Source organism: Carica papaya, chromosome 2 (genome assembly GCF_054855325.1).
Source record: "Carica papaya isolate Zhongbai chromosome 2, ASM5485532v1, whole genome shotgun sequence".
Classification (NCBI taxonomy): Eukaryota; Viridiplantae; Streptophyta; class Magnoliopsida; order Brassicales; family Caricaceae; genus Carica; species Carica papaya.
Genome location: NC_142310.1, coordinates 29,828,961 through 29,845,815, shown reverse-complemented (window position 1 = coordinate 29,845,815; position 16,855 = coordinate 29,828,961). Strand labels below are relative to the sequence as shown.

Here is a 16,855-nt window from a genome sequence, read left to right as displayed (position 1 = left end):
TAAATGATACAATAAAAAAAATTCCATTATTTTTTTAGTCTATCTGTAATAAGAGATTCTATGAAATATTTTACCAATTCTTTCATTTTCTTGGGTCACTAGCCATATAACAAGAGTTTTGAGTTTAATACCAGTATATTACCAAGAAATCCAATAAATTTAAGTATAGCCCTTGGTGTATTGATCTTTTTTGGAAAGGGAGTGTGTATGAATTGTTTATTTCAAGAATAAGTTGTATATAACAGTTGCATTCGCTAGCACTAAGAAAAGAAATGATGCACAATCCAGTAAATTACTTTTGAATAAATTAAAAAAAAAAATCATATTTAAGAATCATAGTATTTTATGATTCATTAATAAATCTATTTACTATATATAGTTACTAATTCATGATTTGATATGGTTAGAATGAAGACTTCATTCTCAATTCTACAAGAGTTTTTATGAAAGCCTTTCATTTGTTTCTCTTTTATGGAAATTTTATTTTTCTCAAATGTATCATAATTATTCCCCTAATGCTTTTTCTGATGATCGATTTAACCTCTTGTAAAAAAGATATCCCTTGGTTGTATTTCATATCTTCAACAAGTTTAACAATGAATATAACAGTCCTACTGTTCTGATAAAGAAAAGAACTTAAGATTAACTTTTTTTAAAAAAATTTAAACAAAAAATTTCAACAAAATCTTTTTATTTCTCATTTTTACTATGTTTCTAACTCTTTGTATTCTTTTATCATTAGAGTACATTGAGTATAGAAATTATTGTAATAGAGTTTTTATTATTCATATTATAAAAGGAATGTTTCTATGTGGTACTAAAGATTTAATAATTATGTTTGTAACTTCAAAACTTTTCATTTTATGCTCAAATCTCGTATCTGGATATATTAAGAAAGTTACACAATCTAATGATACTACTAAGAAATATTTACTCATGGATTGGTTAAGTTCTTCTTTTTCAGTTCATAGTTTCTTTTACCTATATGATTCAACCAGTAAATATTGAGTTTTAAAAAATAGTTAATAATTTTATCAATACACAAATGCACAATTCCTCTGAAATTTCAATTACGTTTATAGTCATTACTGTAGGAATTGGGTTCAAGTTTTATCTCACCCTTCTTATTAATGGGCTCTTGACATATTTCATAAATGCCTACGTCTTTATCTATCTATCTAATGTTTGAATATTTCAGAATAGATAATTGCGAGCAAAGTCTTTTTCTTCAATCCAAAGAATTCTTCATACTTTATACTTAGATCATCAGTTCAACATTCGAAAAAAATGTTATTTGAAATAACCATTTTTCTGTTTCCAATAAAAAGGAGGCTCCAATTTTTTTATCTAACATGAATGTTTTATATTAAAAAAAAAAAATTCTAGCTATCCGTCTTGAAATTTCTTTTGTATTAACTACAATGATAGAAAGAGTATCATGATGCAATTGAACATCAAACAATTTAACTTTAATCATGTCTATGATCCCAGATCTTTAATTAGTGGTTGATAGAAAATTAAAATAGATTTACCAATGAATCAAAAAATTTTATGGTTCTTAAATATGTCTTTTTGGAATTTATTCACAAGTAATTTGCAGGATTGTTACTAAACTTTGTCTAATTATTGATGACTTTATTTCTTTTGCTAATGCATTCAATGTATGCTTTATATCTTGGATTCCTGGATCTTGCAATTTAGGAGCACATTCTCTTACGAATGGAGCTCTTGGTAAGCTAAATTTTCATTATGTTGTTCGGGAGCTGCATTCTTTCTTAATTCCTCTACTTTTGCGGGATATAAATTTCTACATGCAGTACTATTTCTGTTACTTTTGTGTAAAACAAACAAACTGATCTAGTAATTTATCGATGAATTAATCAATGGAGAGCAATAAAAGTTATATCTATATATATATATATATTACATACACTGACACATTTTCTTATAGTACATTAAAAAAAAATAATCCATAATATTTGAATGAACTAGCCAGCTAGAGCTTCATAAATTACCAAATAAAACCTGAGTGGAGTTTTACCACATTTATCTCGTAATAAGTTACGACATCACCAATCCTTTCGTTGACATACTTCTATCTAGTTTGTTCTTGTCAAAAGTTGTAATTATCATTTATATATATATATATAGACAATTAAATATATAAATTTATACTAAAAAATATTATGTCTTCAATGTCCTAAAAGTGAAAAAAATTAAAAAATCATTGAATCTCGGATTCACCTTAAGTTAATAACTATTGAGTTTTTTTAATCTTCTCTTACCTCCGAATAAACTAAGAAACATATTTAAATTAAACAGTTAGATCATATTTCCATATACTGGGGTTGAATTAAATAGAGAATAAGTGATTAGTGAGATAAAATTTATTGATAAAAAGAATAAGGAGTTGTTAAATAAATAGAGATTAATAAGTGAGAGTAAAAGCAATATGAAGAAAGTGAAAGTATGGATGACGAAAATGAGACTTGTCTTGACGCTGGTAACAAGATACGAAATAAGAGAAGGAGAGATGGGGAGAGGGTATCCCCTACAGGTCACAGGTCGGTGGCCCCTCCCCCCCCACCACCCCATTCTTCCCTCGCCGCACAAGGACACTTTTCACTGCATCAATAGTGACACAATTTTCCCGTCAATTACTTTTCCATATCTTTCTCTTCTCTTGTAAATTTCATTTATACACTACACTACACTACACTACAAATTGCTAATTATAAAGGATATATGTATGTATATAGGAAAATATTTATATACACAAATATAACCAAACACACACACATAGAGAGAGAGAGAGAGAGAGAGAGAGAGAGAGAGAGAGAGATAGAGAGATGAGCATATGGGTGTGGATGGACATGTATGTGTGTGCTGTGTATGCATATGATGACATTTAATGATTGAGGAACAGAGAGGACTGAGAAGTTTAATTTTTTAAAACTTTAAAAAAAAAAAAAAAAAGAAACAACAAGAGAAGTACTACTGAGAAAGAGAGGAGAGAGAGCAAGATAGGTCTTATAGGGTTGATTGTTTCCTTCTCTTTTACTCCGGATTGTTGCTGTCCCCTTATATACTTTCCGCTTGGTTCTTTCTGGGTTTTGTGTTAAGTGCTTCTTCTTGGTTCTTTCTGGGTTTGCATCTCCAGATTTTTCAAGGTAACATATATAAATCTATATATACATATATCTATCTGTTTGTCTATCTCTCTTTGCCTTGTAACATATGGGTCTTTTATTTTTTCTCTTGTTTTTTCTTTTAGCTGATTTTCAGCTACTCGGATACGATAAAATACCCTAGAAAAGCTTAAAGTTTGATTTGTAAGTTGTTTAATTTTGGCTGATTTTTGAGAAGTTGATTTGGTTGTTTGCTCAAGAGGCAAAGAAGAAAACAAGAACAATAAAAGCTAAGGAAGAAAGAGAGTAAAAAGTAAGATGGCTGCCGCCTCATCATCCGCACCGTTTTTCGTAGCCGGAGAAGACAACCAAAACCAGATGATACAAGTTCAACAACATTCATCTACAACTGTTTCCTCCACTGTTCCAAACACAGCACCTCCAAAGAAGAAGAGAAATCAACCTGGAAATCCAAGCAAGTACCTCTTACTTATGTATACATATCATATACATATATCTTGTATTAATTTTATGAGTAAATTTCATAAAACTTTCCCTTCTTTTATTCCTTGCTTTTGCTTCAATCCCTCAACAGATTTCCTCAAATGAAACCCTAATTTCAAATTTCAATAGGGTTTTCATCTTTTTGTTTTTGTTTTTCTTTTGGTCTAGAGGATCTTTTTCTTTTCTTGTCCATTTTCTCTTCACCTAATTGTCATCTTCAAAGCTTTAACAACCACCTTCTTCTTCTTCTTTCTTTTCTTTTATTAAAATAAAGATTCCTGTTTTGTTATGTGGGTTTCTTTTTGGCGTTTATGTAACAGATCCAGATGCAGAAGTGATAGCACTATCTCCCAAGACGCTAATGGCAACAAACAGGTTCATATGTGAGGTGTGCAACAAAGGGTTTCAAAGGGAACAAAACTTACAGCTCCACAGAAGAGGACACAACCTGCCCTGGAAGCTAAAGCAGAAGACTACAAAAGAGGTGAAGAGAAAGGTTTATTTATGCCCTGAACCCACATGCGTCCACCATGACCCTTCTCGTGCTCTTGGCGACCTTACTGGCATCAAAAAGCACTACTCTAGAAAACATGGCGAGAAGAAATGGAAGTGCGAAAAGTGCTCTAAGCGCTATGCTGTTCAATCCGACTGGAAGGCTCATTCTAAAACTTGCGGCACCAGAGAGTACAGATGCGATTGTGGCACTCTCTTCTCAAGGTAATTAATTAGTTTAATCCAATGAGAAAAGGAGAAAAACCAATTAACTACCTGCATTATGATTGGCATAATTATTAGTCCGTTATCCATGGAAAGTTGACAGAGATAAAAGATTGTAAGAACTGATAGTTTGAGAGAAAAAGAGAAGGGTTCTAAGGGTCTTTTTTCATTTCTTTCTCCTTTTTCAGATAATAACTTATAGATTAGATCTTTTAAACTCAATTTCTGAGACGTCTTTCAAATTTTCCTACTGCTTGCACGTGAATGATATGTAAATCTGCCATTGGAGTTTCATGAGTCCTCAAACGGAAAGCAAAAGGAAGGAGATTTTCTTTTTTTAAAAAAAAAAAAATACAGGTTCAGGTTTGGTTCTTTTACCTCGGTAACATCGCCCTTTATAACTTTCCTATTCACGTGTTAGTAGATACACAGTGCCAAGAATGATATTGTTACTGAATTTGTTCGCATGTGAGTTGTATATCTTTACTGCGTTTGTTTTCTTCTGGGTTGGCTTAGCTGCTTGCAGGTGCTCCTTCCCATGAAACGTTAGGGTTTGTGGGGCTAAGATGCTTTCTCTGTTTCTCTTTCTCTCTCTCTCTCTCTCTCTCACTCTCAACAACAGTAACTGGGTAATTCTCCTTGTTGCAGCATAAAACTTTTTTTTTTTCATCTTGGAAAAAGTGTTTTACAGTCCTTTCTGATGATTTCTGAAAGTAAGGCAGGAGTCTCTCATGGGTTTTCACAGCATTGATTGATGAGATAGCTGGTGTTCTTTTTTTATCTAAAAATTTGGTGATTAATTGGTGACTTTCATGGTTATGGAAATAATTCTCTCAAAGAATGACACAACCATTCATGGGTTTTGCATTAATGTACGATGGGGATTCTGGTTTTTCATAAAACTAGCAAGCACTACTTCATTTATTAATCCAATGGATTCTCCTCAAAATGTCACTTTTTGTGTTAATTTTTCTCCATTTTCTGCTTCACCTGCTATAAATTATTGACCAGCTGCTTCTACATACATTCTTTTGGAAATTAAATTTTATTACTTCTTTCCTATTTACTGACCTGGTCTTTTTAATTTTAAATTCCATTGATTGATATTTACGTTGTGACAGTAAATAAAGTTGATTTTCCCCTTTCCTCGTTTCCCTTTTCAATTTCCTGGGATTGTAACCCATGATTAAAATAGTGTAACGTCTTTCTCTTTAGGATGATTCTCTGCAACTTCACAGATTAATTTGCATATTTTATACTATTCTTGTTTCCTAAACAATTAAAAGAAGTGGATTGCTCAAACTCTCTCACGCACACATGTATATGATCACACGACTTTATCCACCAAATTAACTACAAAAACTATATATATATAGATGGCATATGTTTATACTATTCTAGCCAGGCGCTGCAAACAAGACATGACATAATTTAAAATGTTGACATAATGTAGTACTTCAGTCGGGTTTAAGTTAATATTTATCTTTACAAACACTCCTTAGTTCTCCTTTTTTGACACTGGCTGAGTAAACATCATCTATGTCTCGTCAACTTTATTTCTTGACATATCATTTTGGCATTTAATTTGTAGGAGAGAAAGTTTGTGTGATCTAACAGTTTGGTTTGGTGTATACATGTATATATTTGTCGCAGACGGGATAGCTTCATCACCCATCGAGCTTTCTGCGACGCTCTGGCTCAGGAGAGTGCAAGACACCCAACCAGCTTAAACACACTGGCCACTCACCATTTGTACGGAAACAATCACATGAGCTTAGGCTTAACTCAAGTTAGTAATAATTCTCAGATTTCCTCCTTGCAAGACCCAAACAGCGTCCCTTCAGCGGCTAACATTTTAAGGCTGGGAAGTACTACTACTGGTGGTGGACCAAAATTTGAGCACCTCATTAATCCAACGTCTACAAACCCTTCTTCTTTACAGCCAAATCTGCCACCTTCTGCGGCCGCATTCTTCTTGCAAGATGCAAACCAAGGCTTGATTCAAGATCAGCATGGCGTGGTATCTTTTCAAAACAAGCCAATTCATGGTCTGATGCAACTTCCTGATCTTCAAAGCAACACAACGAACTCTCCTTCATCTGCTAATCTCTTTAACCTTGGCTTCTTTTCCAACAATAGCTCAACTAGCAGCATAACCAACAGTGAAAACACCAACACCACCAACCTCCAGAATTCTGGCTTCCTTGGAGCTAACCAGTTTAACAATGGCAACAATGGCAGCCAAGGGACTACCTCCATCTTCTCTAATAACCTTGGTGATCACTCCGGTTCCGGTCTCTCCTCCCTCTATACAAGCTCAGTGCAACATGAAGCCATTTCCCCACATATGTCAGCCACGGCATTGCTTCAGAAAGCCGCGCAAATGGGTTCAACTACGAGTAGCAACAGTACATCAACCCTGCTACGAGGCTTGAGCGGCGGCGGCTCTTCCTCAACTGCTGGTAAACCAGACCGATCAATCATGCCCACCAACTTTGGCGGAAATTTTGGGAGCAATACAGATCAAAGCCTGAGATCACAAATCGACAATGACACCAATCTCCAAGGACTTATGAATTCTCTCGTAAATGGAGGGTCGACCATCTTCGGCAGCGGCAGCGGAGGAGGAGGAGGAGGAAGACAGGGACAGGATCATAGCTTTGTCAGCTTCTCCGCCGGCGGTGGGATGTCAAACTTTGGCGGCGTGGACGAGGCAAAGCTTCACCAAAATCTTGCCGGTTCTGATAAGTTGACGTTGGATTTTCTTGGCGTCGGAGGAGTTGTAAGAAATATTAGTGGTGGGTTCTCGCATAGAGATCAGCAGCAGCACCAACAACAACTGGGGATGAACATGAGCTCGTTGGAACAAGAAGCTGCCAAGTCTAATTCACAGCAACCAACTCAAGCTTTTGGGAGAACAAAACTGCACTAGTGACGAAGAGAAACGTGTTGACATGAGTGAAACAGAAGTTGGCATAGTAGTTTTTAGATATGGAACATGGATTATATTGTAAGTTGATGAATTTTTCAGTCCACTTCTAATTTCAGTTTTTTTTTTCTGAGTTTAATGCATATATTTATTATAATATATAGGTATCAAACATAACAAAATACAAAATATTTTTGAACAATATAACTTGATTTAAACTCGTAATCCCTTCTTAGAGAAGCATATACACTGGCCATTCAGTTAAATAGTGATTGGTAATTACTTTAGTTTGGATTATTATATCACCACATTTAAGGCTGGATTAATTTTTGGATACATCTCAGCTGCTTGTTGTCGTAATTTGTCTACATGCTTGTAGTAAATAGACATCTTTGTAAGTGTATATATATGTGGTTATTTTCCCATATAATATCTGTACGTATTGAAAAAAGACGACGACAAAAACAATATATAGAGTGTGATTCGCACGTGTACAAAAATATTTCAAGATAGAATTCTATGTTACTTACACGTACTGGTCAGTTGCATGCATATATAAAATAATATTTTACACAATATATATTATATTCAATAATTTATGGCAGATAGTAGGATAAGGAGAACGACAAAACGTCCATAAATCCATGTTATTGTTGAATTTTTTTTGCCTTTTAAAAAAATAGAAGCATGTGGACTAATTATTTTAAAATAAGTTTGGTTGAAGTCTCGCGGTACTTTTAGGGCTGTTATGAGAATATAAATATATATATATAATAAGAAAATGAGGTAAGCGAGTGGAGTAGAATGTCAAAAGCAGGAAAACCCAGTGGCTCTGTAAGAATCTTCGCCTGCTGACTACATTCCAACACAAAGTCGATAAGTGAAGTTCTTTTAATTTTAATTATTTTTCTAAATTATGTTCTTCAGGCCAAGTTGCTTAAATATTCATTTTTAGTTAATTAATCATAATAATATTTTAATCAAGATTAGAGAAGGAAGGATATCAGATTTGTTTATTAATTTGGAGAAGAATTTGTTCGGCTACCTAATACCTAATCCAAACATTTTTTTAAATTTATTTATTTATTTATTTATAATTAATACCAACTTTAAAAATCAATATAATATAATTTGCTTAATTTAAGGGGTTTACCATAATTGAATATTATTTTCTTAAATAATTATTTCACGACAAATTTGTCAAACTTTTGATTTTCACGACAAATTGGCTAATCTCTTCACATTTCTCGTATATAATTATATATACATACACGCACACACACATTGATTTTCTTTATACATTTTGACTATCACTCCGGCCCAAAAAATTACTATTTAGTTATAGGTTTAAGAAAATTTATTTTATTTTATAATTTAGTATGAATTACACTTTTTGTAAATTATAGAAAAAAATTATATATATATATATAAGTTAATTGTTAGAGTTTACTTAAACAATCTCTAAAACCATAAAAAGAGAGAAGAAGAAAAAAAAGATAAGAAAAGAATAAGAGGATTCTGCTTTAAGAATATAAATATCTTAAACTCTAAAATTAGAATTATATTATGTGACATTCAAACATAGAAATTAAAAATTAAAAAGAAAATTATGTTTATGCAAATTAAAAAAGGAATATGTGTGGTAGTAGTATGTTGGCTACATTTTTTTATTTTATTTGTCAAGTATCTAATATCAATCTATTTTATTTATAACTTCACACATTCTAATCATTTTATAGACACCAAAATTTTATTATTTAAATTAGAATTGATGAAATTACAAAATTATGAAAATTTGATGTTGCAAAAAAATTTGTATGATTCTTCTAGTTAAATTTTGGCTACTAAGATTATAACTCTAAGATTATATAATTTAGAGTAGAATTGAAGAAGATATGAAATTTTAAAAACCAAGTACTGTTATAGAACACGACAAGTGCATAATAATCTTTTAGCTACATTTTTTACTTTTCTTTATGCTTTTTTGCCTACCATATGATTCTTATATAATTTACACATTCTAAATTTTTATAAATATTAAAATCGCATGACTTATATGAAAATTCGATGAGTTATAAATTTTTGAATATTTATGATCTTAGAAAAATACAAACTCTGCAGTTATGGTCTTTCGGCAACATTTTCAGCTTTTTCCGCAAACATTTAGCTACAAACTCATATAAGTATAATTTAGACATCATAAACTTCTCATAAATACTAAGATTACATAATTGGAATTGAGAGAATTATGAATTTTTACATGCTGTGAGAAAAAAAACCCAAATCACAACAACAATTTTAGAATTCTAATTTCCATTTTTTGGCAACCTTTTTGATTGATTTTTTCTTCTAAATTATAGTCCTACGTCTCTAAATTATAGGTATGTAATAATTATTGTCTAATTTGACCTATACTAAGAGAATTAAATTTTTACAATTGATTGCATCTTATGCAAAAATAAATATCTAAACCTTAATTTTCAATTGATGATTTTATGGTGCTAAAATTTTATATTATAATTGAAAAATTGTAGAGATGTAGATCGTATCATATATTACATATTGGAGGAGGTTATTAAGTCTTATAAAAAGATTTATGAATGAATTTTAGAAACATAATGAATTTTAAATTAGAGTTTAATAATCAGGCTCCCTAGATACTGCGAAGATTATATGTTAGATTTCTCATCAACATGCATATACATTATTGGAATTTATGTATATTTATTCAATATTTTGAAATTAATAGAATTTCAAATAAATTTTGACATTTTATTGAAAATTTTGGATTTAGTATTACAAGTGAATAGTCTTTTGGTCTATTTTGATGCTTTATAATATTTAAAAATTATTATAACTTTATTAAATTATTTAATTACTTACTAGTTTTGTAGCTATTTATTAATTATATAAGTTATCCAAAAGTATATATTATATTATTTTATAAATTATTGTTTTGATTATAAACTTGGATCAAACTTATCTTTTAATGAATGCAAAAATTTAAGACATTTGATAAAGTTATTTTACTTTTGATAAAGAATATGCATATTTATAAGTTTACTTTGAAATTCTCAATCTAGTTATAATTGAAGTTTATCAACGAGAATAAATATTGGAATATGTTAAAGATATTTTTTAAAAAATTATATTATAAGGGTTAAATATGATTTTAGGCCCTAATATAAATATATATATATCACCTACCATAAGATCTAAATATAAAAAGTTGTAATAATGATAGTTAATTTGAACTTTAACTTCTAAATAATATATAGTGCAATAATTTAGACATAAAAATTATTGGTGTATATATATATATATATATTATCAATGTTGAACGGTGCTTGGGGCCACAACATCCACAGTGTATTTGTGTGTGTGTATATATATTCAAGGCATTTTATATTTACATATACATGAATTAGAATAATATACATACATATATATATATATCCGTGCATATAGATGCAAATATTTGATGTTACTGGGTCTGGAGTGAGAAGTGTTATTGGGCAGAAACATGTTGCAGAGAGAGACACAGCGAGGGAGCCAGCGGTCACGTAGTGTTGGTTTTGGTAATTATTATGAAACTCATGTGCCAGTTTTGTCGCCATTCTTGTCTTCTTCTCTCTCTCTCGGGAATCACTAGTCCGTGACTGTTAAAAAAATTCAACTTTTGTGAGAGATGATTAGAACTTTTCTTTCTCCAGGCTCTGCTCTTTTTACTCTTACGTACTTGTTAATTACTATACCTCAATAACCCAATAAGATCTTCTGTGAAAAAGAGTACTTGGAATTACCATTTTTCTGAAGTGAGGTGATAATAAAGTAAAAATTATATTTTTTAATATATATTTCAATAATTAATTAGATAGTATTTGTATATTAATAACAAAACAATTACTCCTCAAGTAAAAAAAACAACATAATTAATAAATTTCTAACAAAAATATAAATAAAACAGATAAATTGACTCAAAAATACAATTTCATTAAAATATATGGAAGTACTAATTTAATAAAGTTGTAGAATTTGACTATCTATTGTTTTCATATTTTTTACTTAATTTTTTAAAAAGATGAAGACAAACCTTTATTTTAAAAAAAAAAGTAGCCAATATAAAGCATAAAACATATTTATTTATTTAATTAAATTTGAACATAATATATAAAGGTTTGTATTTGTTGTTTCATGCTTTTAGCATAAAATATTTGTAATTAAGAAAACTAAACTAATTTATGGATCACAGGATAAACTAACCTACTTTCTCTCAAGAATTTCGCGAAAGATCCTCTTTAACCCTACTATGTATTGAAAGATTAGGACATTCTATTCAAAATAAGTCCCAAATAATGAGTGAAAACCTTTTAAGATGGGCAAGTAAGGTCTTCATATATCTAATATATTATTCATTGACATCCTATTCCTGTTCGTCAATGTGTTTGAAACACAACAAAGAATTATAAAAAATTATTTATATTTTTTTTTATAGTTTTAGGGAAAAAAAAATAAGCACGAGTCAATCATTACTTTTTTCTCTAAAATGTGATAAGAGTTGTGAAAGGTTGGGTGATATCAACTACAATACCTCCTACTAATAAGATTAGGTGATGCCTTGAGGCTGCTTTGTTCCATTTTCAAACTAATCAAACCATGTACCAAGCTACTTTGGATAGGGTCCAAAAAAACCTTGCAAGTTTGAAATTTTCATATCTCCCTATGAAAGGATGTACTACACTGATCAAACCAATCATAATCTCCATAACTTTATATTCCATAAGTAGACTACATTTTTTCCTTGACTAGCCTCCTCAACCTAAAAAGAAAATGAGGATCAAGTAGAAGAATTGTAAAACTCATTTGATTAAATGAGATAAAGGGTGTCAACCAAAAGAACTCGGAGGACTTGCTTTCAAAGATGAGAACTCTCAAACAGTCATTTCTTATGACACCACGAACTCTTAAATGTTAAATACTACCTCGATAAGAATGTTTGTGAGACCACCAATTCTCATATGATCTTTGACTTGAAAGAATACTTCCATCAGGCTTCAGGTTTTAAAGATAAGATTCGATTAAGTGTGAGAAATATATTAGATTTTAATGATACCTGGATGAATGAAAGGCCTCCACTAGATCACATCTCAATTCTAATCCCACTTTATAATACAGAAAAGATTGTGTCTTTTTACATTGGGACGCAAAGTAATTAGAAGTAGGTTAAGTTCAAAGCATGTCTCTCGATATCTACGTGCCTAGAAATTTCCACTATCCATGCTTGAGTACAATGGCCTTTTTTGAATAACTTAATTTAGAATCTTTCGAGTGATGAGGTTTGTCCAGTTAGGTCAGCTTAGAGTTTTTTAAACCACAAAGATTCCACTTAAATAAACAAAAAATTAAAGACGATTTGATAGCTTCATGTCCCAAAATAAGCAAGATAATTCATGTGAATATCATCATCAAATTCATTCCTTGCGAATGAAGAAAATAGAACGAAATTATATAACTATTAAGGATCAGTGCCCACAATGAAATAGTGGGATTGTGACTATCATCACATTCTTAGGGATTATCAATAGTCTAAACAAGTACAAGAATTATTAATTTGTTAAATTTACTATAATTTTTTTCTCTTCTTTGTTATAGATGGACTAAATGGTATTTATGCACAAATGATCCTATTCTAAATATTGCAAGCTAGAGAGCTAGTTTTCTATCCATGGCTTAGATTTTATTGAGAAAATGGTAGCGCAGAACTTCTTATAACCATAGATATCATTATGAGTGTTTTTGGAATTTCGGGAAGCTCAAATTGGGAAGATAGGAGATACCCTTGGATGGTTAGCAAACACCTCTAATTAATTGGCTCAAGCTCAATACAGATGATCTGTATGAGATAACCTTTGTAAGGCAACTCCTGAAGGTTTTATTATGAATAACCAAGCTAAGTGGATTTTGGCTTCACGATAAACCTTGGCATTAGTTAAGCCACTATGGATTAGATCACGGACTTATGGAAGGACTTAAGTTGACCTAGGGGAAAAGAATAAAAAAGTTGAGCATTAAAGTTAACTCCCTTTCTAAGAAACTTCCTGAATCGACTAATTAGCTAAAGTATATGTACTCTTGTCAACTATTAGATCAATGAAATGCTTTATACAAAATAAAAAACACAAATCTCTCATATCCACAAAAGGTTGATATATTTGTCAAACGCCATGCTAGTTGAGCACATAATCAGGCCATGGGTGCTACTCAAGCACCCCTAGACTGTTATTATTATTATTATTATTGTTATTATTATTATTATTATTATTATTATTATTTATTTTTATTATTATTAACAACAACAACAATAATAAACTTTGTTTTTCGAAATCTAAAAAATAAAATTAACCCAAAAAAGTAACATAGAAAGTATAGAAGAAAATGACAAAGATGTGAGCATGAGAGAAGAATAATAAAAGCATACATTTTTTGAGGAGATTAATAATAGTGTTTTTATCATTATATTTATGAGATGAATTTTGTTAGTTCTTACATCAAATGAGCATTTATTTTGTTTATTTTGCTTCTTTTAGGTAAGTCTCATTCTTGAAATCTTGAAGCATGAAAAAGAAGCAAAAATGAATTTAAAAAAAAAAGTACAGAGATAGGCACTAGAGCTTGGAATTGTTGGGTTGTAGTGAGTTTGAAGTTGAAAAAGACTATTTATGCTAATTGTTATGGTATTTATGTTCTTCATTTGATTTATGTGGATGTTTAAGTTAAATTATGTCATGACTACTAATGTGATCCACGTAATGACATGAATGAATGTATTCAAGCTTATTGAACCTTCATTTTTACTTAACCATCCAAGTTTATTCATGTGGAGGATTTATATAATATTATATTCAAATCTTTTTTTTGTGTTATTGTGTTTAAGTTCTCTCTTCAATCCATGTTATTAACTTTTTATAGTCTCAAATTCCCTTAATAATGCTTTCAAATATAATGGGAGGCTGTTATGTCCTTTTTATATTTTTGATATGTTTGGCTTTAAAGATTTTTCCTTCTTTTTAATTTTGTTTTTTCTATTTTAAAACTAAAAAAACTAGTTTAATTTGTCTATTTTCATGCACTTTATGGGCGTTATTAGCTTTTTTACCCTAACCCTATTTTGTTCAAGTTAAAAACCTCACTTATTTCTCTTTGTTCGCTATCTCTTATGTATTTTAAAACCACTACTTTTATAGGAGTGTTTTCTTTAACAAATTCTAATTAACATGCCATTGTACCTAGTTTCCATTTATATTTGTCTTTTTCTTTTCGTTTTTTATCTTTGAACGTGTGAGTGTTTGGATAAATTTAATTAAGTATGCATGAGATGATGGAGACTCAAGTTGGTGTTTTAAACATTTTAATGAAAAATGGGAGGATAAGAGATGGTGATTTATGAGTCATTGCAAATTTCTTTCGGTCATCCTAGAAACTAGAACGAAGAAGATGGTAAAATTGATTTCACTATAACAATTATTAGAACCACCACCAATCATTATAGGAAAATTTTTCAATATTGAAGGTGTTATTAAAAACAAAAGACAAACTCATTTATGGAAATATCATCAAGAACGCAAAGAACACTTTATAAGAATTTCACAATATTAATTTATAGGACAATGAATGAACTTATAAAGGTTGTTGATAATAAATGCAAGTATGAATGAGTAAGCTGCAATATTAGAGTGTCCAAATTAGTTTTCATTGTAACTCTCCTTTGAAGCTTGAGTTGTTGTATATCTTGTACAATGGTGGTAAGGAAGCCATTAGTGATTCACATGGTTTATAATCAGTAGCATGGTAAAGAATATTAATGATCTATTTACATTGGGTGAATAAAATATCATATCTGTAGTTGATAATGCACCTAAACACATGAGAAATAAGTCAAAGGTATGTTAAGAATAGGAATAACAAAAAACTGTGATCTACATCTCTAGACAAAACCGGTAGTGTGCCTACATTCATAGACAAGACCAGCAAGAAAGAATTTTACTATATAATATGAGAATACATCACTAATAGGTTAGCAAACATATTTATAGAGAGATTAGCAGAGTTTTTCACAGATAAAAACTCTCTACGATATATATCAAATATTTTTCAAGATAAATATAAAGAAAACTCAAATAAATTATCCCCAAAATATAGATAAATATCATCAAAATTCAAGACACATTAACAAATCTTCCCATTGGCTTGAATTTCCTTTATCATCTAAGCAACTAACCATTTTGTTTCACTATTAAGTATCACATACTTCAGCAAAGTTTAGGTCGCACCTAAACTTGCTATCTAATCCCTAAATAAAGTAACATGTGCCATCAAGTTCTTCACACACAACATCAATCATCCTATCAGCATCTGAACTGCCTGGTTCCTGCAAATCAACTAGTCCTGCAACTGACAAGTTATATGCAACCAAATTCTCATATATTTATTATCGTCTAATCTATCTTATCTCCCTGGCTATTATAACACTATATGGTTGTTGTTGATCAAGTGCACTATCACCTTCTTGATTAAGATCATACACTTTATTCCCTAAACCATTGGATTGAACTTTTAACTCTTTTTGTTCTTTGACACTGTTATCTGATTCTACTATTGTATTCTCCTACTAACTGTCTAGTGAAGTAGACTCATTAAATGTCATATCTCTACTGATAATCAACCTTTGAGACTTTAGATCACTACACCATAACCTATAGTCTTTCACTCTATATGCATACCTAAAAAATATGCACTTCTTTACCCTCGGCTTAAGCTTACCATCCCTAACATGAGTATAAGCAGGACAACCAAATACTCTTTATTGAGAGTAATCAACATGTGACCCTTACCATACCTTAAAAAAAGTTTTACTCTTAATAGTTGTGGATGGAGATCTATTAACCAAGAAGCTAATAGTTTTCACAACGTTAGCCCAAAATTCCTGTCTCATACCTGAATGAGATAACATGGTTTGTGCCCTATCATAAAGCGTCTTATTCATGCATTCTGCAATACCATTTTGTTGTGATATCCCAACACAAGTGCGGTGTCTAATTATGTCTTATGTGCTAAAGAAATTATCAAACTAATGATTACAAAATTCTAACTCATTGTCAGTCCTAAGACACTTGATCTTCCTCTCCATCTGCTTCTCAATCATGGTTTTCTATCTGACAAATGTTGAAAACTCATCTTCCTTGTATTTCAAAAAATACACTCATACCTTTCTAGAATAATCATCAATCAATATCATAGAATACCTGATACCACTCTTGGAAGAAACTCGATATGGACTCCATAAGTCAGAATGACTATAATCCAACTTATCTCTGGTATTGTGCATTGCCTTTTTATTGAATTTTACTCTGGTCTATTTGTCAAATGTACAGTGTTTACATAAACCCAAGCTCATTCTTTATACCCGTTTAACAAACTCTGTCTACTCAAAACAGATAATCCCACTCATATGATCCAAATGTAGATGCTACAATTGATCCTGATTATTGTTCTCTGATGCTGCAATAACTTCCTCTGA

At 30.8% G+C, this 16,855-nt stretch overlaps 1 protein-coding gene across 3 annotated transcripts; it reads left to right on the top strand.

The window, feature by feature from the left end:
- The first annotated feature begins 2,835 nt into the window (after positions 1-2,835).
- LOC110823752 (protein indeterminate-domain 4, chloroplastic-like) lies at positions 2,836-7,407 on the top strand. 3 transcript variants are annotated; one of them, XM_022054216.2, is made up of 4 exons: positions 2,836-3,170; positions 3,391-3,603; positions 3,953-4,349; positions 6,003-7,407. In XM_022054216.2, the coding sequence occupies exons 2-4, from the start codon at positions 3,447-3,449 to the stop codon at positions 7,279-7,281; spliced, it is 1,833 nt and encodes a 610-aa protein (XP_021909908.1). In that variant the 5' UTR covers positions 2,836-3,170; positions 3,391-3,446; the 3' UTR covers positions 7,282-7,407. The 3 variants fall into 3 exon arrangements, with proteins under 3 accessions (XP_021909908.1, XP_021909909.1, XP_021909907.1); XM_022054217.2 differs by having other exon boundaries at positions 3,367-3,603; XM_022054215.2 differs by having other exon boundaries at positions 3,275-3,603.
- The last annotated feature ends 9,448 nt before the right edge of the window (positions 7,408-16,855 follow it).

Bases quoted from the DNA above. Each gene is read 5' to 3' on its own strand.
- LOC110823752 (XM_022054216.2), top strand. From the start codon at position 3,447: ATGGCTGCCGCCTCATCATCCGCACCGTTTTTCGTAGCCGGAGAAGAC. The intron at 3,604-3,952 runs GCAAGTACCTCT...TTTATGTAACAG, and splicing joins AAATCAACCTGGAAATCCAA to ATCCAGATGCAGAAGTGATA. The intron at 4,350-6,002 runs GTAATTAATTAG...TATTTGTCGCAG, and splicing joins TGTGGCACTCTCTTCTCAAG to ACGGGATAGCTTCATCACCC.